We start from the raw sequence: 23754 nt of genomic DNA, 5'->3' as shown, positions 1-23754 counted from the left end.
TTCTGTAAGGGACCAAATCAATGCAAATATTACATCAATATTCAAAATGTCACAATATTATACAGATGAGCAATCTATCAAAACTTTCTCTTCAGTTAACTTTTTGGTTTTCTCAATGTTTGGCAACGCGCTTTTATCCACACCATCTCTCCAACTGTCCATTTGTCTTGTTCTCCTGATCTGGTTCGTTCTGTCCATCTCTTATTGTTTTCTAAGGCGTTAAGCTGTCAGCCCATGTTTTTCTCTGTCTCTAAAAAGCCTTTTCCAACTTCCTATTATGTACACTTGTCTCTTTTACCCTTTCACCCGTATGCCTCTCGCTCGCTACACTTCCCTGACTGCGCCGTGTGTTTTCTTTTGTTCCAGTCCTCTCAGAGAATGTCGTGTAGACATACAAAGCATTAATAGCAGTGAGGTGCTAGTTTTCGGGGAGGATTTTGAAAGTCCAGGGAGCACATGAAAAGAAAAGTGTATAGTGTTTTTCTAGTAAGCGGGTGGTTATGGAAAGAGATCCACGCATGGTTCAGTCCGAAGGTAGATATTGTAGGTAAAAAGAAAGTTTGATCAAAATCTGGTCAGTCCAATAGAGTCACACATGTTGCATATCTCGAGTCCTCTTACACAATATACTGGATTACAGCTGGATTAAGGTTCGAGCCGGACTGGACCTGAGTCTGTCCAACCAAAGCACATTTTTTATTTCTTGAGCCTTTCTTTGGCCTTTTTGCTTAAAAGGAGAGTAAGTAGGATTTTAAGTGTTTTATTAATCAAAATCTTTATTCATAAATATGTCCTCGTTGGTGTCAAATGACCTCTGCCAGTGATCTGACTTTTCTTTGTAAGCTTAGAATTTCTTCTTTTTACTTAGATTGAACGGGTAAGTCCAAGGAGGCATCCATGTCGTTCCGCCGTATTGATAAACTATAATAGCAGAGAGGGACAAAAAGCACTAGCCTACCAACGCGTTTACACAAGGCGTTTTCGAAACAGACAAGGAGATCAGTGAGTAGATAACGCATAACGCATTTGGAAAAGCGAGGCGCTAGAGAGCACTATTCGTTTGAATGCAAAATACAACTTTACCACTAGATGGGGGTAAATCCTATTATTGTCCCTTTAAAGTAGAAAAATGGATCAACCCCTGACTGTACAACTAAACAAACATATCTGAACTCAAAGACTGTATAGCTGGGTAAAGTGTTTAATATAATAGTTATTGTACAGTATATCTATAAATTGCAGGAAAGTAGTTCTCCAGGAGAAAGAGTTCGTATCTCCGCCCTTAATCATTGCATTACCAACCTTATGGTTTCATTTCGTCTTCTAAACCCAGACTTCTAGGCATTTACTACTGTAGTACAGTGGGTCTGACTCACTATGGGCAGATCGTATCCACGAGCGCTCTTACAAATCCGATTTTTTCTTTTTGTGCCCTGGGCTTTAAGAGGATGTTGAAGGAGACTCTTCAGGAGGTTAAACTGGGTTAAACAGCCTCTATATTGTTCTATCTTTCTCTCTCTAAAACTATCTCTCTCTTTCTCATTACCTCATTCTCTCGTGTCTCATTAGGGTATTTCAGTGGTAAGGCATCCTGACAGTTCTGGGGATTTGTTCTCAGCGCCGTCAGTATCCGAGTGTTTTGGAGGCTATGACGAAGCGCTTTGGCCTTCACACCCTGCAACACTAGCCCCTAAGCGGTATACGTCTGTCTGCCCTTGGAACGCATCGTCCTTGAAGCAGACTCATGTATAACAGAGCGTAGTTACTGCAGCATAGCTGTGTAGAAGAAATCATAATAAATAGTACATAGAGTTCACCCAAAGTTTTTAAAATTGTTTTGTTTTCCTTTTTTTTGACATTTTCTCCAAAGTTTTATCTTTATACTCTTGCGTGTGGAGTTTGCTACAATGTCCTTTTCTACACTGTCAGAAAAAAAGGTACAAAGCTGTACGTTTTCTGTCGCTGGGGTGGTACCCTCAAAGGTTCATTTTTGTATCTTGGGTATTCAACACATTGAAATGTTGTACCTTTTGGGGTACAATATTATACCCTGTTGACCTATTGTGTACCTTAAGGAACACTTTTGGAGGTACGAAACATTTAACTGTAGTTTTGAAGGTACACCGTATAGATCCTTAAAGTACAGTAATGTACCCAAAAGTACATTGTATTCTTTTTTTCTGACAGTGTACGGGTGGAAAGTGTATGTGGCTGTTTGGGTGTTTGTTCAGCTTGCATATTTATTTGAATAAACTCCATTCAAACTAAATTTGACACAATCAGTTGTCTACTAATAATGTCCAACAGTTTTTATACATTTATTACTTGAGAATTCTGTCTGCATTATTTCTGAGTCAACAAAAAAAAAAAGAAGGGGAGAAGTAATGGCAGAAATGGTCAACAAGTGGTAATTATATAATATTACAAATTTATTATAAATATAAAAAAAACATTATGGGGCTGTTTCCCGGACAGGGATTAGACTAGTCCTAGACTAAAATAAATTTTAAGAGCTGTTCAAACGGAAAACAACTTCCACTGACCTATCTTAAAATACATACACAAGTAATGTTTTTAGTAAGCCATGTTTGTTAAAACTAGTTATATTTTCTAATTAAACTACTGTATTTTCCAGACTATAAGTCACACTTTTTTTCATAGTTTGTCTGGTCCTGGGACTTATAGTCAGGTGCGACTTATATGTCAAAATTAATTCATACTGACTAACATGAACCGAAGGAAAACATTACCGTCTACCGCCATGAGAGGGCGCTATATGTTGCTCCTGTAGCCTACCCCTAAAAAACAAGTTTAACTGAAACATTAACTTAAAGATAACGGAGAAAGATTTTCTAAATAAATGCGACTTATAGTCCAGTGCAACTTATATATGGTTTTTCGTCTTTCTGATGCATTTTTGACTGATGCGACTTATACTTTGGAGCAACTTATAGTCCGGAAAATACGGTAAGGCCTTAGTCCTGGCTTAAAGGAAAACACCACCGTTATTCAATATTTTACTATGTTCTTACCGCACCTTAGATTAATTAATACATACCTATCTTTTTTCAATGTGTGCACTTTTAAGGGGGCGCACACCGGACGCGCAGCTCAGCGCTGCACAGTGCTGTGTCGAGTCACGTCTAGAACAACCCGGAGGTATCGTAAACCGGAAGTGCACATTAAATAGCGCGAGCTTAGTCAGATAGCATCTACTTAAAAATGCTAAATATATGTTAGCTAAAAACTAAAGTTTTATTTTGAGCCACCATACTTACTCGTGTAACTACTCATGTTACAGTCTTTAAATAGGAAAAACATGGAAGTGTTTGGTGGCTTCTAAATTCATCCCTGTTGAGATCCTAAGGAATGAATGGGGCTAGGCTAAATGCTAACACATTCACAAGGCGCTGTACAAAGATTAAAAGTGCACGCATTGAAAAAAGATAGGTATGTATTCATTCATCTAAGTTGAGGTAAGAACAGTAAAATATTGAAAAACGGTGATGTTTTCATTTAAGCTAATCTCTGTCCAGGAAACCACCCCTTTAACTCAAACATCAACTGTATACATTTATGTATTTGAAAATTAACAAAAATAAATAAAGTCACTGCAAAAGTGTCCATAGTGGTAGAAACACCTATATAAGTACAGAAAGTACAGATGTGAGTTGCTGCAGACACCTAAATGCAGAAAACAAGCTTGCATTTCATCATAAATACTATATTACAGCAGCAGTATCTCAGTTCAGTCTCATTTCTTTTTAAACCCGAAGGTCTCCAGACATCTGATGTAGTGTGATGAACATGATTCACTGCAAGACATGTACATGCAAGAAAACTTCACGAAGAAAATGTGTCAGGCCTCAGAGAACTCACAATAACGATCAAAGCGCTCAGAGCCATGTGGGGCTTTTCCAGTATTTCCTGGAGAGATGGAGAAAGAGTCTAAAAATAGACATTCATCAAGTGTTTAACAGTTTAGATGTAATATGATAAAATTAGAGGTGTCTAGTCTGCCTGTGAAATAATTCCATGTAAAGTGAATGTTCAGACAGATAAAGCTACAATATGGATACAGACTAGAAGCAACACAAACTAACAATGCAAACAACACAAATGTAAAGATAGACCTATCTCTGCAAGATCAATATAATGAGGTAGCAGTTTTGGGAAGGGTTCATATGTATGAGTTGCTGCAGTTTAAATATCATTTCCAGTCTATCACATGTCAAGCAAAAAAAACAGAGGCGTTGGGCTGCCAAATCAAACAGCATTATCTGTTAACTTTGCTTTTTGCTGACAATTCAGGTATAATAGTTACTGATAACTATCCTTGCAGTCATATATGCACATGGCTGGTCTTTAGTGTGCATTGACTGATTCATAAATCTGAGAAAGGACAGGATAATATTTACCCAAGCGGATGGTTTCATGTGTGACAGTGATAAAGGATTTAACCACCTCGATTCACACATCTTTCTTTTAGTTCACTTTTCTTATAACATCACATTTCAATTAAAGCCTTGCAAGTTTGCAAGTGTTTTGAGCTGTTATGGTGCTCATATGGGAAACTTGTGTTTGAATCTGGCTCTAGCATTTTTTATTGCACTGTGCATTCATTTAAAAAATATATTTTAAGCTTTCCAAACCTGTATTTTAAAGTAAGTGCAATGCGATATTAACTGCTGGAGGCGTATCCGACCACTCACGGGAAAGCTGCCGTCTCTCTTAACTATCAAATTAATCCACCCTTCTTCATATCATAGTTTTCAGAAAATTTAAATTAGGAGACCAAGTTGTTTTGTAAAGCATTTATGTGACAAATGCATAGCTAGCGGTAATGACAATAACTTGTAATGTCCTCTAGTTCAGTGGTTCTCAAACTTTTTTAGCATGCAGCCCCCCTTGTGTACGGCGCATTCCTTCATGGCCCCCCCAAAGAAAATTTATGACAAAAAACTGTTCTAAAACTCAACTTTTAATTAAACAAAACATATTAAATGATAGAAAGTAGTGCTGCTGGTTAGTAGTCTAATTTCTATAGGTTTAATTGCACAGAATTCATGATAAATTAATTTATTTGATAAAATGTCATAAAATCTCGCGGCCCCCCCTAGTTTGAGAACCACTGCTCTAGTTTTTATAGTGTTAGCAGGGCCATCCTTGGTGGCTCCAGTGCGTCATCAAGCCATAATTTCAGGCCCACCAAAAAAACAAAAACCCTACAAAAACCTTACAATTGAATACTACAGTTCACAGTTTTTGTAATGTGTTTTAGCAATACATTTATAATACATTTAAAAACAATTATCTGAATTGACTTTAGATGGACTATCCATCTTTCAACAGTCTAATAAGGTTAGTCATTCATATTCAAAACAGTAAATAAACGATAAATAAACAAGCATACCTTTCTTACAAGCACTCTCTCTAGTTGAGATCATGACAGCAGAAACTCTGCATCTCTGTGCATGTTTTTAGTATAAGGTAGAAATGATCTCAACTATTTCTGTGTACTGCAGGTAATGCGATCCAGGCATTTGGAAATGGGACAGATGTGAGCGTCTGGCAGCCGATGCATCCGGTACAAACCACAACCACTATGACAACACCATCCCAAAGGGCCAGAGATAGAGACAGATCACCCAACGCTGTAGAGCCAGCGACACACATCAACCACCTTAACCCCGGTGATAACTCCCTCTACCACTTTTGTGGTAGCCTTCAGGTTAGTGTAAACATTATCTGTAACCAGGCTGTGTGTTCAAGGTTTTCAAGTAAAAACTTAGGTTTTAAGAGGCAATATTTCAGTCATGTGCACTCAATTTACATTTTTTAGAGTCCTGAGAAATCTGATTTACATAACAGGGAAGACCAGGGCAAGATGTTACACTTTTTACATGAGTGAATATTTCTGAGGATTGGTTTCAGTATAGGCAGTGTTGGGGGTAACGCATTACAAGTAACGTGCATTACGTAATAATATTACTTTTCTGAAGTAACATGTAAAGTAACCAACCTGATCTCACAAATTTCCGTGAAATAGTCACGCATTATTTTGCTAAATTTTTTGTGGCATTGTCACGTATTTCCACCATTTTACATGCCCATGACATGCATTTTTTTCCGTGTCAGTTTCACTTATTGCACTGAAAAAAATGATTCATTGAATTTAATCAATTTTTTTAAGGTAAGTGGTTGCAATCAATTTATTTAAGCTACATTTAAACAAAAAAGATTAGTAAAGTAAAATAAAATATAAAACCTTTGTTTAAATGTAGCTTAAATAAATTGATTGCAACCACTCACCCCAAAAAATTGATTAAATTCAATGAAAAAAAAATTTCAGTGTGGTTACTCAACTGTTTTTCCTATTTTTAAACAATTGTCGCTTCATTTTGTGGTTAGATTTGCTGTTTGCGTTAGAATGTCACTTTAACTATTGGTTTACACAATGTATTTTTCAAGTTGGGTTTGGGTAAGGATGTCATTTTATGTAACAGAAAGTTGTTCTAGCCCCAAACCGAAGCGACAATAGTAAGAAAATAGGAAAAACTGTTGAGTAACCAATACACGAAAAAGAAATGCGTGTCATGGGCACGTAAAATGGTGGAAATACGTGACAATGCCACAAAAACTGAACAAAATAATGTGTGACTATTTTACGTATTTTGTGAGATCAGATTGAAAGTAACGCATTACTTTATAAATGTACACATTAATATTTGAGTTACTTTTTAAAAAAAAAAGTAATGCAAGTTACTTCAGTCAGTTTAATTAATTCTATTTAAAAATAAAACAATGTACTGAATTAAACTGAACATATTAACGTAGCGGGAACAGTTTGAGTCAGAAACGGATATGGCAGGCCAGAGCTTGACATTTTTGCGATCATAAAAACATCTGCAAGACCTGAAAGAGATCAAGCCTCAGCCAAGTAAGAAAAAGGAACGCAAAAGTAACTTATTAGTAACGTAAGCATTACTTTCCATGAAAAGTAACTAAGGCAATTAGTTAATTTTTTGGAGGGTAACTTAATATTGCAATGCATTACTTTTAAAAGTAACTTTCCCCAACACTGAGTATAGGAACATCGTTTTATTTTGGGGCTAAAAAGAATAATTGAACATTTCCACCAATGTTGCCCACAAAATCTGTGACCTCTTTGGGCAAATGTGTCACACTGAAAGCAACAGAAACAGATTAAGTAGACAAAGTAGAAACAGATATCTGTAATTGAAAACCCATTATAAAGTGCCAAACAATTCATTAAGAAGGAAAAACTATAAATGGGAAATTGAAGAGCTCGGATGCAAAATCCTCTTGTTTTCTTATAAATCAGCATTAGACTCTTAATGGGTTTCGCAAACAAAGCAGAATGGTCTAGGATTAAGTGGATTTAAAGTGAAAGTATTTGATGAACGTATGTGTCAAGAGCATTCAGTTGATAATATCATTTTCATTTTAGATGACGTTTAGCGGCTTTTGCATCTCAGCTGCTCAATTGTTCCTGTTGATCAATTGGTAGAGCATTGCATTAGTGTAACAAATTACCCCAATGTTTGATCCCAAGGGAATACACATACTGATAAAATGTATAGCTTGTAATGCACTACAAGTCACTTTGGATAAAAGTGTCTGCCAAATCCATATACCGTATTTTCTTCAGTCTATAAGCCACTTTTTTTTCATATATTGGCTGGTGCTGCGTCTTATAGTCAGGTGCACCTTGTAAGTCAGTATGACTTAATTTTGACATTTATGAGGCAAGAGACAACATTACCGTCTACAGCTGCAATAATCTGCCCTATGCTGCTTTTGTATTTATGTAATTCAATGGATTCTGTAATGTGGACTTATACTCCAGTGTGGCTTATAGTCCGGAAAGTACGTTATGTAATGTAAAGGTACAGTTAAAATAATCTAATAAGCGTTTTAGCCTACATAATTGCAATTTTTTAAATATATTAACAACCTTTAAAGCATCTGACAATGAAAAAATAGATGTCAGTAAAGGACAGTTTATAATGCTTTATTTGCCATGTCCCAATGTCAGTTTTTATTCACATTAATTCCTTTTGGACCCTGCACACATCCACACTTGTACACCTCAGCAGACTGTAGTCTAACAGCAGTGGCTTTGTCACGAGAGTGAAAGTTAATGAGTTTACATGTCCCTGTATAAGACTCTCTGCTAAATGTTGTCCACTGAGACGTAGCAGCTGCTAATGTGAAAATGAGGAGAAGAAAAGAGAGCGAGAGTGAACAGAGAGACTCATGGGATATATCTGTCAGTCTTTCTTCATTGCGTACAAATGATCCCAGGCAGAATTGACCTCCAGGAAAACTAAAGAGACAACTCCAGCATACAAACGCCTATTAACAGCCCATTAACGGCCTGTCTGTTGCATATGTCACTCCAGTCTCTTTTAAAAGTCAGATGTTTAGTACCAGCAGTACAGCTTGCGTCCTTTAGTCATAATAGATGTGGTAGAAAGCCTTTCGCATGTTCATTGCAGAGCCAGATGTGCATTAACAACGCTCAAAACAAAGTGAAATGGTGGTAATAGTTATGGTGTCATAAAGCAAGTATTTGAACATCTTTGTTGAATTATTATATCTTTACAAGAGTGTATTCAGTGTGAACTTGTGTTTTAAATATATATAAATAAAAGTGAGAAACTCTGCTTAGTGTGCTGTCAAGTGATGCAGTGAGATTAAGGGCCAATTTCATGAGTTTTCTTCTCGCTTTCTTTTATATCTTCTTTATTTTCATATCTTGCACTTTGAGAGCTTTATTTTTGTTTTGCTGTAATTAAAACAGCACTTGATATGTACTGTACAGAGAACAATTATTCAACTAGTTCTGAGCATTAGTCTTGTTTTTCACTGGTTTATTTCTTCAATTCTGCAAATGTTTAGAGAGCGAGGGTGGCGAGACCACTCAGGGAGAAATGAATCATTGATGTTAAACTTCGAATCTGTTTTCAGCTCTCTGCTGGTCCATAGATGCAGTTGTTTATGTTTGGTGCCGGCCAAGGCGTTGCTTTATCATGCTGGGCTTTGGCTCGGATTTAAGCTGGCCGGCTTCAGAAGGCACAGGGCTGCCAACGCACACAGGAATCCATTTATTATACTGTCACCAGGACTCTTATATCACCACTGCTTCTCATTTTCATAGACGCACATGCCTATACAACAACTGCGCACACATACACAGAGAAAAATATGAGGATGATTTATACCAAAATTGTTATATGCTGGAGGGTTGCATTTTAAATGCCAAAACGTTATCATCTTTTCTGAGCAACATAAGGTGGTATCATAATGAGAATCTTGCAGTAGTCCACCTGTATGATTAGTATTAATATAGCATAACTTCTGTGCATGTTTACTTTCCCATAATGCCACACCAGCACTCAATCTGATTGCTGCATCACAATACAGTTTAATCTTGATAACTGCACTTTTATATAATTCAATTAAGACCTATGAAATTGTTGTAATAAACTAGATTATGAGCTTTCTGCCATACATTATGCATTGCAAATCAAATATGTGCACAATAAAATGGTGTTTAGAGGGGGATTTCGCCAGTTTTAGCATGGGGGATTAAATGGCTGAATTCAGAAAATTTGTTCTTAGATGCACCACTTGTTTTTTAAGATCTTAATTTTAATATTTTGTTTTATTTTTTAGGCTCAAAAACTGAAGACAAACAACACAATAGATTTATTATGTGTGGTAAGTATGCTATCATTCCTGTTAAGCTAAAATGACACTGAGGCTATGTTTACAGGACAACGACGTAGTGAGAAACAGAAAAGTGCAGCACAAACACTGTAGACCGCCATTGTTGTTTTGGTTCCCGCACATGACTGCATGCACACATGCACATAACATCACCGTTTACGTAGTTTACATGGAGACGAGGAGGCACCATTATCAAAAACTTCCTATTTAAAACTTGCTTTAAAGGAGACATATCATGAAAATCAGACTTTTTCCATGTTTAAGTGCTATAATTGGGTCCCCAGTGCTTCTGTAAACCTAGAAAATGTGAAAAAGATCAAGTCAGTAAGGGGGCCTGCACACCAAAGCTTTTACGCCCGCGGCACATTTTCAATTGTTTCCAATGGAAGCTCTGCGTTTTTCAAATAAGCCAGCAGCTAAAACCGGCGCCCGATGGTTTTTCCGTGCTTAGCGCTGAGCACCCAAAAATAGCTGGCATTCGGCGTTGTCCAGGTGTTTTCAGCGTCGTTTAAAAGTTTTGGTGTGCAGAACCCCTAACTTAGTTTTGGTAAAACATTCTCTGCAAGCATGTGAAAAAATAGGTAATTGAAAATTGGCTCCCCCTGTGAAGTCAGACAGGGATAATACCACCCCTTAATCTTAGTGCAAAGTAGAGGTCTTCTCGTGTCTAAAGAAACGGACCCGACCCGAAATGAGCGAATCACTTTATACCCAAACCTGACGTGCATAAATAATTTTTTTTAAAAGTAAGACCCGCCCCGAGACAAAACTGAGAAAATTAGACCTGAGTCCGACCCAAACTGGTGCCAATTTTTTTTTAACCCGACTGGACCCGAATGTAAATGGCACTTACGTATGTGCATTCTGCAGACCAACATGCAGCAGTCAGACAGAACGAACTCTGGTGGCCTTGCAACCAATTTGGCGAGCTGCTTTATTTGTTTTACTTTGTTATCTGATGACAACACCAAGGTAACCGCTAAAATGTACATTTAAAATTGACTGACATGTCTGTCTCAGCAAAAATTAACCTACCGACAGCCACACAATGTGGCAAGCACTCTTGGCAAACAGATGAGAGGTTTGAAAAGTACATTCACGCACACACGCAATAAGTTCGGGTCTTCTCGGGTCCGTTCGGCAAAAACACATTCATTTTAAATTACCCGAGACCCGATGCCGCTATTATTATTCCCAACCTGTGTCCGAGGCACATGTGAAACTTTTAGACCCGAATCTGAGGTTATCGGATCTAAGTGGACCCGTGAAAACCTCTTGTGCAGAGATCAGCTCATTTGCATTTACTCTGGGAAACCAAAGATTTATTTTACACTTAAAAAAAGTCTTGTGAAATGTCCCCTTTTAAAGTTAGCATTTTCAGGACCCCAAAAAGCCACATATAAACCTTACTGTTTATGATCGAAAACGTTGTTGTGTAAACAGCCTTTTACTGAGAAATATACAGTATCCTTACAGAGAAAGTGGTATTGAAAGAATGACTCATAGTTACATAAATAAATAAATAAATAAATAAAGACAGTTCAGTAATTATCACATGGCACTTTAACCCATTTGGAAAGTCCTAGTTAACCTTCGACCCAGCCCTACAGGTCCAGCACGCACATGATCTTTCCGATGGGCGATGCTGAAATGTGAGCGTTGCTTATCTTTTGCCTTTTAAAGTTCACTAAATGTCATTGTACATAATAAAGCAGCATTATATGCCAGAATGACATTTAGTTTTGTGGCAATGAGTCCAAACGGCGTGAGGACAGAAATAAGGAGCTCTTTTCAGCATACTGTACCATTTCACTGCACAATCAAAAAGCTTTTTTATCTCTCAGACATCTGAACCCATTTCAGGTAGAGAATGGCATTTTTGATATGAATTGTAAATGTGTTTTCTGCATCACCGTTAGTGTGCGTGTTTGCATGGTGAAACAAAGCTTGGTTCTTTAAAGGCATTACTGTGCTTAAATGTCTCGGTTTGAGACGGTTAAGCATTTTAAAAGTTCAAGGTAAATCACGATGAAACACTCTTTGTGTCAGTTTAGAAAAATTGTTGAACTCCCTGACTCATCTAGCTTCATGGCTGTAAGAATAAACGCTCATCCGCTCTCTTTCTCTTGCTTGTTCACTGTTATGTTTCTCCAAGGACCCGCAGATCGATGACCCCAGCTCCTCCAACACCATCTCCAAGAACTCCTCCGTTCGGCAGGCGTCTCCGTCAGGCCTGGGCTCCCTGCTGCTCCTGCTGGTTGCCTCTATGCACTGCATTCTCACGGCGGTGATGTGGTAGCAATCTGAGAACATAAAACATGGACAGTCACGATTTGTAAAAAGTTGATCGCTGTTCCTGGTCAATCTGTTGTAATCTCTCTATCTCTCTCTCTCTCTGTTCCTCCATTTCTCCCTCGCTGTTTTTATCGGTTCTGTTTTTTGAGAGCTTTTGTTGGTGTGTCGATGCAACCAAACAAAGTGATGTTGGTGTAAGTTTCGGTCTCGTCGCTCTTGATTTCGTATCGGAAGATGAGAAAGATATGCGAGAAAATCATTGCAGCATTCCCATGCGATGTTGTGGCGTCTGCGTAGCCTCCGGTGTTTGGAACAAATAAGGACTCCTGTCTCAGCAGTAGAGTTGGATCTGTCTGTGTATGCATATGCGTGTACTTCATACAGTGCGCACCATCCATTCTCACGGCGCACAAATTACACCGAGCACGAGACCAAGATATTATAAAACATTTGTCATTTTTGGTCAGATGTGGTTTATTTTCACAAGCTGTCTTGTGTGTTTTTTCTTTTATTTAGTGAAAATTAGCTTCTGTAATTGTGCTTCTCATGTGTGATGTTCACTGACCCATCTGTAGGTCAGACATATCACAGAAATCATTTTCATGACATTTCAAAACATTCATTAAATGAGGGTTTGAAGAGACGTTTACGATCATCCAGAATTTGGATGAAGACCCACAGAGCTTATCTGAAAGTATGTGTGTGTGTGAGTGTGTAGCCCTGTTTGTATGTTTGTTTGTTTGAATGTAACATGAATGGTTAAGGGTCGTAGGTTGCTTGAATAAATATATGTCAATAGATTAAGGGGTTCATAACCCTGATGCCATAGTTCAAAGTGCAAACTTGGACAGACTAGAAATTGGCAGTGTTTTGATGAAATCAAACAATAAGTACATTACAATTACACATATAAATGCCTGTAAATTAAACTTTACCACTCACCAGTTAAACCGATTGACATCCATGTATCTATTAAGTGTATATTCATATTGCCTTTCTGATGTTGCTTGGACAGGATTTTTCATACTGTACTTAAGCCCAAATGAAACATGCTAATATCTACACATATATATTATATATCCAGTTTTTTTGTACTGTACGTCTATACAAAAGTTACAGAAAGGGTCAGTGATCCGCAAAATGTGCACAATCTTTGAAAAGTACCCAATAGGGCTTAAATATGAGGCATGTGCATTTAACCAATCAGCGATGCACATTAAATTATCTATGATATGCTGCTTTGGTTCATGTGGCATTGTGTTATTTACAGGACATTTTAAAGGCTTTAAAACACACAAATACATACTTAAACATACTTGGAAAAGAAATCGGTTTATAGAGCCTGCTATATTTGAATTGGGATCTGAATTGGGATACAATGTACAGTATAGCCTGTAAGGATTTATTGCTTTTCACTAACTATAAATACAGTATATATTTTCATTTAGATAGGTCACAGTACACATCAAGGACTGCTGTTCTGTATCCCAAATGAAGGAATTGTAAAACAGCCATTTATTTACTTAACATGATGTTGTTATCGTTTTATGGTAAGCCAAAAAGAAAAAAAATGACCTTATTTTTGTATCTTTTGCATTATGGGTTTATTTATTGTAACGTTGTCTCTGCTAGTAAGCAGTTCGGTAACTTTAAAACTATGAACATTTAAAACCAAGCATGTAAGGCTATTAGATGGATCGTACGCGGGCATCCTTCACAGTGATACAGCGCTCCGCTGTGTTTGCTTATGGCATTGAGATCGAGGATGCAAAATAAAATTGCTAAAAGTGAAAGTGCTTGACCTGGAAGTAGAACAGTAAGAATACTGTAAAAATATATATTTGTCTACATTCACATCATATTGCTCCAAAGCATTTATTATCCTCAATGCAAACACGAGACGACTCCACAAATGTTCACGTTTCTTCTTAGCTTGTGAAAATGTACAAATTATTCTATGAAAACGATTAAAAATGTTGACTCACTCACGGTTTTGTGGTCTTTTCTTGTGCCAAATATTTGATTATTTGACTGGAGGATATGTAGGAAACTGGTCAGATTTAGTCAGAAAATGTTTTTTCACATTTTTATCTTTTCAGCTACAATATAAAAATAGTGTTTCAACAGACAATAAACTAAAATTGTTCATAATCACTGGATGAAAAACCATTACTGTGTTCTTAGTTAAATGTTAATTTAATAACCAAATCAAAGTATATTCTCTTAAGCAATATGTGTATAGGGTTTCATTTAGGTCATTGGCCCCCATTATTTCTGTGTTTACAGAAGGATAAAGCAGTAGATCATTGGTTTTTGCATGTGCATGGTGTGCTAAATCAGCAGAAACATGACAGTGGTGCACTATATAAAGAGTTCAGGTTTCTCTGCCTTGTATTTGATGCACAACTGAAACTGGACCATGAAGAATCTTGCATCATACGTTTTATTTCTTCTCTGCTGCGGTCTGGCATGGTCTCGTAAGTACAAACAATCAAGTACTAATACCACTAACAGCCTTAAAATAGTGAGATGTGCTAATAATTAAATACAGCTTTCTCTCTCTATCATTCGAGTCTAAAAACATGTCTTATTTATTCATTATTAGAGCTGAAAACAGCGAGAAGATGCTTAAGGGAGAAGGTCATCACTTTTCCAAGGCAAACCACTGAAGACTATGTACAGCTACATTCAAACGAAACAATGGATTTCTCTAAAATCACTGTGTGTCTGCGATTTTACACTGATGAAGTGACTAAAACCATTATTCCATTTTCTTTGTCCACACCTACCCACTTGGCTGATTTTACTTTAATGTGTTCACCACATACAAAACAATACTTCCTGACTGTTCATAATGGCAAAGCAGCATTTAATGGTCTACCATTTCATCTGAACCAATGGAACTCAGTTTGTGCAACCTGGGATGCCGGCAGTGGTCTTGCACAGATGTTTGTTAATGAAGTACCCAGTGTTAAAAAGGCAATAGGCCCTAAGGAAGCATTTAAAGGAGAGGCCAAAGTAATACTTGGTCAGTATCAGACCGGACCCTCTAGCTTCAGTCCAGATTACGTGTTCACAGGTTTCATATCAGATGTGCACGTCTATAAGGAAGCGTTAAGCCCGCTTCTCATAAAGAACTACATGGAGGCAAAGATTAAATTTAAGCTGGGTGATTTTATATCCTGGCGCAATCTTAAACACACTCTTGCCGGGTCTGTGCAAGTGGAAGAGAGAAATCATGTAACATTTTATACTAAGCAAGATGTGAATTAAGGTAACGCTGTATTGCATTGTAAAATCAATGTACAATTGTGAATGAACACTGTACTTGTTTTAATGCTGATCAAATAAATAAATGACATTGAACCATGACCAGCAGTAAGATCTATGCCACCCACAAAATCAAGTTCAAACATGCCCACACAAATATAATGCAAACATAGCCAGCCAAGAAAATGCATTGGTCAGGAAAGAAATGTATATATTAGACAGAGCACGAGACCAAGACATTATAAAACATTTGTCATTTTTGGTCAGATGTGGTCAAATGTTTATTTTCACAAGCTGTTTTTGTGTTTTTTCTTTTATTTTAGTGAAAATTCACTTCTCTGTAATTGTGCTTCTCATATTATATGTTCATTGACCCATCTGTAGGTCAGACATATCACAGAAATCATATTCATGACATTTCAAAACATTCATTAAAAGCAAAAGAGGGTTTGAAGCAACGTTTACAATCATCCAGACAGGGGCGTCGGACTGGGGGTAAAACCAGTACTGATTACCAGGGCCCCAAAGAAGAGAGGGCCCTTGTAATGTCTGGAATATATTATGGGGATGGGGCATGGGGTCCATCAGGACTGCCTATGCATAGGGCCCGAGATCTTGTGCAACGCCCCTGCATCCAGAATTTAAAAGAAGACCCACAGAGTGTGTGTGATTTTGTGTGTGTGTGTGTGTGTGTGTGTGTGTGTGTGTGTGTGTGTGTGTGTGTGTGGGTGTGTGTGATTGTGTAGCCCTGTTTGTATGTCTGTTTGAATGTAACATGAATGGTTAAGGGTCGTAGGTTGCTTGAATAAATATATGTTGATAGATTAAGGGGTTCATAACCCTGATGCCATAGTTCAAAGTGCAAACTTGGACAGACTAGAAATTGGCAGTGTTTTGATGAAATCAAACAATAAGTACATTACAATTACACATAAATGCCTGTAAATTAAACTTTACCACTCACCAGTTAAACCGATTGACATCCATGTATCTATTAAGTGTATATTCATATTACTTTCTGATGTTGCTTGGACAGAAATGTTAATATGACACATGCTAATATCTAGATATTTATTATATATCCAGTTTTTTTTTTACAAAAGTTACAGAAAGGGTCAGTGATCCGCAAAATGTGCACAATCTTTGAAAAGTACCTTAAAGGCTTAAATATGAGGCATGTGCATTTAACCAATCAGCGATGCACATTAAATGATCTATGATATGCTGCTTTGGTTCGTGTGGCATTGTGTTATTTACAGGACATTTTAAAGGCTAAAACACACACACACACACACACATTCTGGTTTCCATGTTTTGTGGGGACATTCCATAGACGTAATGCATTTTATACCACACAAACTGTATATTCTATTCCCCTAACCTAGCCCATTCCCTAACCCCAACCATCACAGAAACCTTTCTCCTACTTCACATTCTCAAGAAACATCATTCTGTTTGATTTATAAGCATGTTTCCTCATGGGGACATCAAAATGTCCCCACAAGGTCACAAAAACACTGGTATTCCTATCTTTGTGGGGACAATTGGTCCCCACAACGTGATAATTACCAGGTACACACACACACACACACACACACAAACACACACACACACACACACACACACACAAATACATACTGTAATTGGAAAAGAAATGGGTTTATAGAGCCTGCTATATTTGAATTGTGATCTGAATTTGGGATACAATGTACAGTATAGCCTGTAAAGATTTATTGCTTTTCACTAACTATAAATACAGTATATATTTGCATTTAGATAGGTTACAGTACACATCGAGGACTGTTGTTCTGTATCCCAAATGAAGGAATTGTATTTACTTAACATGATGTTGTTATTGTTTTATGGTAAGCCAAAAATAAAAAAATGACCTTATTTTGTATCTTTTGCATTATGGGTTTATTTATTGTAATGTTGTCTCTGCTAGTAAGCAGTTCAGTAACTTTAATGAACATTTAAAACCAAGCATGTAAGGCTATTAGATGGATCGTACGTGGGCATCCTTCACAGTGGTACATTCACATCATATTGCTCCAAACTAAGCATTTATTATCCTCAATGCAAACACGAGACGACTCCACAAATGTTCACGTTTCTTCTTAGCTTGTGAAAATGTACAAATTATTCTATGAAAATGATTAAAAATGTTGACTCACTCACGGTTTTGTGGTCTCTTCTTGTGATAAATATTTGATTATTTGACTGGAGGATAAATAAAATAACTGTAGCCTATTCAAACTAGATTTAGTCAGAAAATGTTTTTCACATTTTTATCTTTTCAGTTACAATATAGTGTTTCAACCAGTGCTTTAAGTGGGCCGGAACGCCCTGGTACTCAGTAACGTTACCACCACTTCCAAAAATAGCCCTTGAGCGTACCACCACCTCTCCGTGCGCCCAGAACGTGCTTTTAGCGTACCGGAACGCCCAATTGCACATCTGTTTAAATCAGAGGTTTAATTTACGCTGCGTCCGAAAACTCAAGGCAGTGACTCGTTGCCTCGCTGCCTCATGAGGAAATGACTTCGGAGGCATGAAGGCAGCTCAGAGAAAGACTTCCGGACACACTTCAAAGGCAGCGTGTTTGAAATATAAACAGAGAGCGCCTTTGTGATAACTAATCACATATTTGAAAACTACAATACTAATTTCTCGCAAGAAATGCAATTAAAAGGTGTAAAAAGTGAAAATCTACCTTTATTTACACTAAATTGGTGGTTCAGTCGCGTCCTTGGCCACCATTTTATTTTTTCGAACTCGACTGGGCTCGACCAATTACATTCTTAATGTACGTCCACGCATAGGTATCTCAGGAGACAGGAAGTAAACCAAACATTGAATTCGGACATGCCTTGATGCCTTCCTGCCTTGGAAAGCTGCCTCAGAAGGCAGCAATTTATAGTTTTCGGACACAGCCGCAATCATTTGGCTGCGCTGGGGCTTTTCAGAGCGCCTTAATAAAGCGCCTTCCTAATTTGTCCCACCGAGAGCAGAGATATTACCCATACACCCTTGCGTTTACAAGTTAAAAGCGCATGGGTCGGTCAGTCAGTGTCAGCGTGCTCTGGACTGGAGAGGTGTGTGCTTGTGTGTGAAACGTGCAACCGTATCTGCTCGGTTAAAATGAAAATACAATGAACACTTAATATGCCCTCCTTGTTTTAGACTCTGAGTAGTAAAAGAACAAGGTCAGAATCAGAGGACTCGCTGGCTGACATCCCACCAAGCCACAATGATATAGCTGCAGGTCAGATGCAAGCTTTTTCCAATACCCTTTTGTATGTACGTGATAATCTCCGCTGTCGCGGCTGTCAGTTTGGTTCCCCTCGACGCAACTTCGAATTTCCTCAGGCGATGTGCAGAAAACATTCTTGAAATTGTAATATACATTTAGTTTAATTGCTAAACTACAACCCAGATAGCAAAAAATATCCGCATGGCTTCTTTATGCCGCCAGCCTCAAGCTGTCGGCTATAGGTGCGTACCGCTGGCGGGGATGAAACTTTTGCCGCCGAATACGTCACTCTCATTTGTTGCGAGATGCCGCCAGCATGCAGCTGGCGAACCGACTGCTTAATTTATGCAAAAGCGGCTGCCGCGGCGGTCTGCCGTCAGACCTGTTTGCGATTACGCCGTTATGACGCTTACTGCCGCCAGAGCACCGCCGGTGGTCCGCCGACTCATTGCTATCTGGGAAGTGAACGAAATTTGAATGAATTTGAATGACGTGCACAGTAGTTTTACCACCCGCAAAATGGAAAACAGTGGGACAAAATAAATGACTTTCGAGTTTCAAATGGACAGTATTTTGTTATTTTTGAACCAATAGACATGGCTTTGGTGTCATTTTAAAGTTTTTTTCAAGCTCTTTCTATCTGAACAACTAGTTTAAGCATTTAACCATTCTGAAAATTTTACTCACATATCTACCTTTTGCACATTTTATTTATGTTCAAAAGCAGTAGCTCTTTCCTTTCTAATGGTATTTTTTCAAAATCCTTTTGCACATTTTATTTATGTTCAGTAGCTATTTCTAGCTCAAGCAAATGCACAAACTTATAAAAGGATTTATTATTTTTTACAAGGTCGTCTGTTGACTGCTGAATATAAACCCCCTTCAATATAGGAGTCGAGTCAGCAAAAAAAAAAAAAAAAAAAAAAGAGTAACGGCACCTCTTTTGGGCAACTTAAAGCACTGGTTTCAACAGACAATAGACAAAAATTGTTCATAATCACTGGATGAAAAACAATCACTGCGTTTTTAGTTAAATGTTAATTTAATATCCAAATCACAGTATATTCTCTTAAGCAATATGTGTAAAGGGTATCATTTAGGTCATTGGTCCCCATTATTTCTCTGTTTACAGAAGGATAAAGCAGTAGATCATTGGTTTTTGCATGTGCATGGTTTGCTAAATCAGCAGTAACATGACAGTGGTGCACTATATAAAGAGTTCAGGTTTCTCTGCCTTGTAATTGATGCGCAACTGAAACTGGACCATGAAGAATCTTGCATCATACGTTTTATTCCTTCTCTGCTGCGGTTTGGTGTGGTCTGGTAAGTAAAAACAATTAAGTACTAATACTACTTAAATGGTGAGACGTGCTAATTATTAAATACAGTTTCCTCTGTCTATCATTTGAGTCTAAAAACATGCCTTACTTATTTATTATTAGAGCTGAAAACAGTGAGAAAATTCTTAAGGGAGAAGGTCATCACTTTCCCAAAGCAAACCACTGAAGACTATGTACAGCTCCATTCAAACGAAACCATGGATTTCTCTAAAATCACTGTGTGTCTGCGATTTTACACTGATGAAGTGACTAAAACCATTATTCCATTTTCTTTGTCCACACCTACCCACTTGGCTGATTTTACTTTGACATGGTCACCACATACAAAACAATACTTCCTGACTGTTCATAAAGGCAAAGCAGCATTTAATGGTCTACCATTTCATCTGAACCAATGGAACTCAGTTTGTGCAACCTGGGATGCCGGCAGTGGTCTTGCACAGATGTTTGTCAATGAAGTACCCAGTGTTAAAAAGGCAATAGGCCCTAAAGAAGCTTTTAAAGGAGAGGCCAAAATAATACTTGGTCAGTATCAGACCGGACCCTCTAGCTTCAGTCCAGATTACGTGTTCACAGGTTTCATATCAGATGTGCACGTCTATAAGGATGTGTTAACCCCACGTCTTATTAAGAACTACATGGAGGCACAGATCAAATATAAACTGGGTGATTTTATAAACTGGCACAATCTTAAACACACTCTTGTCGGGTCTGTGCAAGTGGAAGAGAGAAATCACGTAACATTTTATACTAAGCAAGATGTGAATTAAGGTAACACTGTATTGCATTGTAGCCTACCATCTTTGTGCAAATTGTTGTGAACGAACTCTGTACTGTGATTTTAGGCTGATCAAATAAATAAATGACATTGAACAGTGACATACTGGGACTGGCTTCAGATAGTTCAATGATCAGACCAGCAGTAAAATCTATGCCACCTACAAAATCAAGTTCAAACATGCCCACACAAATATAATGCAAACATAGCCAGTCAAGAAAATGCCTTGGTCAGGAAGGTAATGCATATATTATTAACTTGGAAAGAAAGTGTAAGCAAGAATCTTTCAGATGGTACGGTTTAGGGCATGACATTGGGTAGTTGTTACGCAAAACAAATTTAATTGCTATTTTAAAGGCTGGCTTTGCTATTTGGATATTATTGCAACATGATTTATTTATAAACTGTAAATTATTAATTTGCATAAAAACGCTATATATATTTAGCCATTTTGGTAACCTTGTGTATTTTTATACATAATCAAAAGTTCAGTGTTATAAAAAATGCCACATTGACAACCTGCTTGTGGTTTTATATAAAAATGATTTAGGGGTGCACCAATATATCAACCGATGATGCTTGCTATGCTTCTCAATGAATTACGATAAAATGCCTCTACATCCAAAAGCCAGAGGGCGCTCTCGTGCAGAAACTCTAGATTCTAGATTCTCAATGTGAGCTGTAGACGAAGAACCATTAAACACGCACCTATGACACACATTCTAATAGCCGTGCCAAGAGAAATTTGAATCATCCACCGAATCTTGCAAAAACGGCGAGCTTGAACAGGAGCAAATTTTGGTAAGTATTCTGATTAATAATCTCCCTTGACTTTATGCCTCCACATCCACCCGATTGCCTCATAGACAGTAAATAATTGCCTACGAGCTTCTCCTCCTGTCCAAATACAGTAATTTCTCTACTGTGCGACAGTGTCGCAGGTTATGATGCAATCGTTAGCCTATTTTTACAAAAACTGCTTCTACTGGGCCATAACGTAAGATACATGGTAATAATGGAACCTTTTATACATTTTCGTGTTTCTTTAGAAATAATTAATGGACAAATGGAGTTTTTAAACGCCTCAGACGTAAAGTTATTCGCTGTCAAAGTGACACCAAAATGAATGGGAGTCAATGAAATGCTAACAGCAGGTGGGGGTCGGCTAATCAATGGCGGAGCGCGGCGAAGCTTCAGTAAAATATGAAACACTGCCCCCCTGAAGACACACAGCTCCAGGAAATGGCTTAAGGATATATTTATTGCTGTTCTTCAAACCTTTTCAGGTATTTTCATGATAATAAAGAATATGTATAATGATTATGTTTGACGAGTGTTGCTTTTTCAAATGCATGTAATAAGCGAGTCAAACTAACAGTGATTTCAGATCGATAAATAAAAAGATGAAAAGCTTAACAAAACTAATTATTAGAATTTTAGCAGATTTCATTTTTCTCTTTTTTTAGGACTGATAGGCTATATTTTAATACAATTAACTCAAAATATTCAAATATTCGTCTAATAAATAAACACATCCTCACGGTTATGCCTGTTATCTATAATATTTACAAAGGATTTCCATGTGCACGCTGTAGCTTTAGGGGGTGTAATAAGTATGAAATAAAATGATTATATTAGCATTGAGTGATATGGGAGTATGGTTTATATTTGTGTGTGGAGTCAGGGGTCTGGCTCAGACGCTTCAGGCACAAGGGGTCCACACACATCAGCTACAGTATATCTTTAACATGGCAACTCTCAACACTGCATACTGCAGCCACAACTTTCCAATAATGAATATCCATCTCATGCAAGTCTGATCAGTGTCTTCAGGCAAAGTTTATGTCTGGCAATATGAGGGACACATTTTTATGTGGGAATGTTGATTTACTTTGATATATATGAGGTGTTGTGGGTTTAGGTGGCCAGGTTTGTTGGCCAAGTGTCTGTTTGGCGAAGATTTTGAAGAGCTAAAGTGAAACTTTAGTATTATGTATGTGGTTTCTTACAATAGATTCTGTTTTGCTAAAAAAAGAAAAATCTGTCATGACAGATTTTAATGGGGTTTGGACAATTACCAAATGGTCTAACAACACTGGAAAAAACTATTTAGGCTAAGGTAGGCTAAGTGGTCGCAACCAATTTATTTAAGCTACATAAAAAAATAGAAAAACAAAACAAAAAAACTTTTGTTTAAATGTAGCTTAAATAAATTGATTGCAACCACCTTAAAAATTTTGAGTAAATTGAATAAATATTTTTTCAGTGAACAAGAAATTTTTTACAGTGTACAGCTGGTTTTGCAAGTCAATTTAATCTACTATTTTAAGTTTTGCCTTGTAAAAAATTATAAACTTATAAAATCAAGTTCATTTTTTAATTTTTTAAGTTAAAGTAAGATAAAATATTTGCTGATTTGACAAAAATACTGCATATTTTTTACAGTGTAGCTAAACAAAGTACCAGCTTAAAGGAATAGTTCCCCAAAAATAAAAATTCTCTCATTATTTACCCACATTCCTGTTGTTACAAACCTGAATACATTTCCTTGTTTTGCTGAACACAAAAGAAGATATTTTGACAAATGTTTGTACACTGTTAAAAATCCTTTGCTTCCTTAAATTTTGAGTTGTTATAACTTACAAAATGAAGTTGACTTTTCAACTATTTTTTAATAAGTTGTAGCAACTCATCTCTTGTCAAAATAAATAATAGTTCAACATGACTTGTAAATCTGAGTAGATTCAACAAAAAATGTAAGGCAGCAAAGTTTTTTTACAGTGTACCCAAACCGACCATGAGCCCCATTCACTTCCATAGTATTCTTTTACCTACTATGGAAGTCAGTGGGGCTTCTGATCGGTTTGGATACAAACATTCCTTGAAATTACTTCCTTCCTGAAAAACAGAACAAAGAAATTTATACAGGTTTGAAACAACATGAGAGTAAGAAAATGATAAGAGAATTAAACATTTTTTAAACTTTCCTTTTAAGGCCTGATATGGCCAGCTAAGTCTGACCCCAAATCTATCCCCAACCCCAAGTGACAATGATTTAAAAA

General features: G+C 37.3%; 3 protein-coding genes across 4 annotated transcripts in view; all 3 read left to right on the top strand.

Moving 5' to 3' along the window:
* The window catches only part of gfra1a (gdnf family receptor alpha 1a), an 86037-nt gene extending 71998 nt beyond the window's left edge, over positions 1 to 14039 (top strand). For both annotated transcript variants that reach the window (XM_055170411.2, XM_055170412.2), the window contains 3 exons: positions 5526 to 5731; positions 9703 to 9747; positions 11912 to 14039. In XM_055170411.2, the coding sequence (XP_055026386.1) occupies positions 5526 to 5731; positions 9703 to 9747; positions 11912 to 12055 (395 nt within the window). In that variant the 3' untranslated portion in view covers positions 12056 to 14039. The remainder of the gene's footprint in view (positions 1 to 5525; positions 5732 to 9702; positions 9748 to 11911) is intronic.
* Positions 14040 to 14369: 330 nt separating this feature from the next.
* On the top strand, positions 14370 to 15423 carry LOC129416155 (jeltraxin-like). The gene is made up of 2 exons (XM_055170414.2): positions 14370 to 14528; positions 14657 to 15423. Exons 1-2 carry the CDS (start codon positions 14471 to 14473, stop codon positions 15322 to 15324), a joined length of 726 nt encoding a protein of 241 aa, XP_055026389.2. The 5' UTR covers positions 14370 to 14470; the 3' UTR covers positions 15325 to 15423.
* Positions 15424 to 19738: 4315 nt separating this feature from the next.
* On the top strand, positions 19739 to 20793 carry LOC129416156 (jeltraxin-like). The gene is made up of 2 exons (XM_055170415.2): positions 19739 to 19897; positions 20017 to 20793. Exons 1-2 carry the CDS (start codon positions 19840 to 19842, stop codon positions 20682 to 20684), a joined length of 726 nt encoding a protein of 241 aa, XP_055026390.2. The 5' UTR covers positions 19739 to 19839; the 3' UTR covers positions 20685 to 20793.
* Positions 20794 to 23754: the final 2961 nt, after the last annotated feature.

This window comes from Misgurnus anguillicaudatus, chromosome 11, assembly GCF_027580225.2.
Source record: "Misgurnus anguillicaudatus chromosome 11, ASM2758022v2, whole genome shotgun sequence".
Taxonomy (NCBI): domain Eukaryota; kingdom Metazoa; phylum Chordata; class Actinopteri; order Cypriniformes; family Cobitidae; genus Misgurnus; species Misgurnus anguillicaudatus.
This window is presented reverse-complemented; position numbering and strand designations above follow the sequence as displayed.

Bases quoted from the DNA above. Each gene is read 5' to 3' on its own strand.
- LOC129416156 (XM_055170415.2), top strand. From the start codon at position 19,840: ATGAAGAATCTTGCATCATACGTTTTATTCCTTCTCTGCTGCGGTTTG. The intron at 19,898-20,016 runs GTAAGTAAAAAC...ATTTATTATTAG, and splicing joins CTGCGGTTTGGTGTGGTCTG to AGCTGAAAACAGTGAGAAAA.
- LOC129416155 (XM_055170414.2), top strand. From the start codon at position 14,471: ATGAAGAATCTTGCATCATACGTTTTATTTCTTCTCTGCTGCGGTCTG. The intron at 14,529-14,656 runs GTAAGTACAAAC...ATTCATTATTAG, and splicing joins CTGCGGTCTGGCATGGTCTC to AGCTGAAAACAGCGAGAAGA.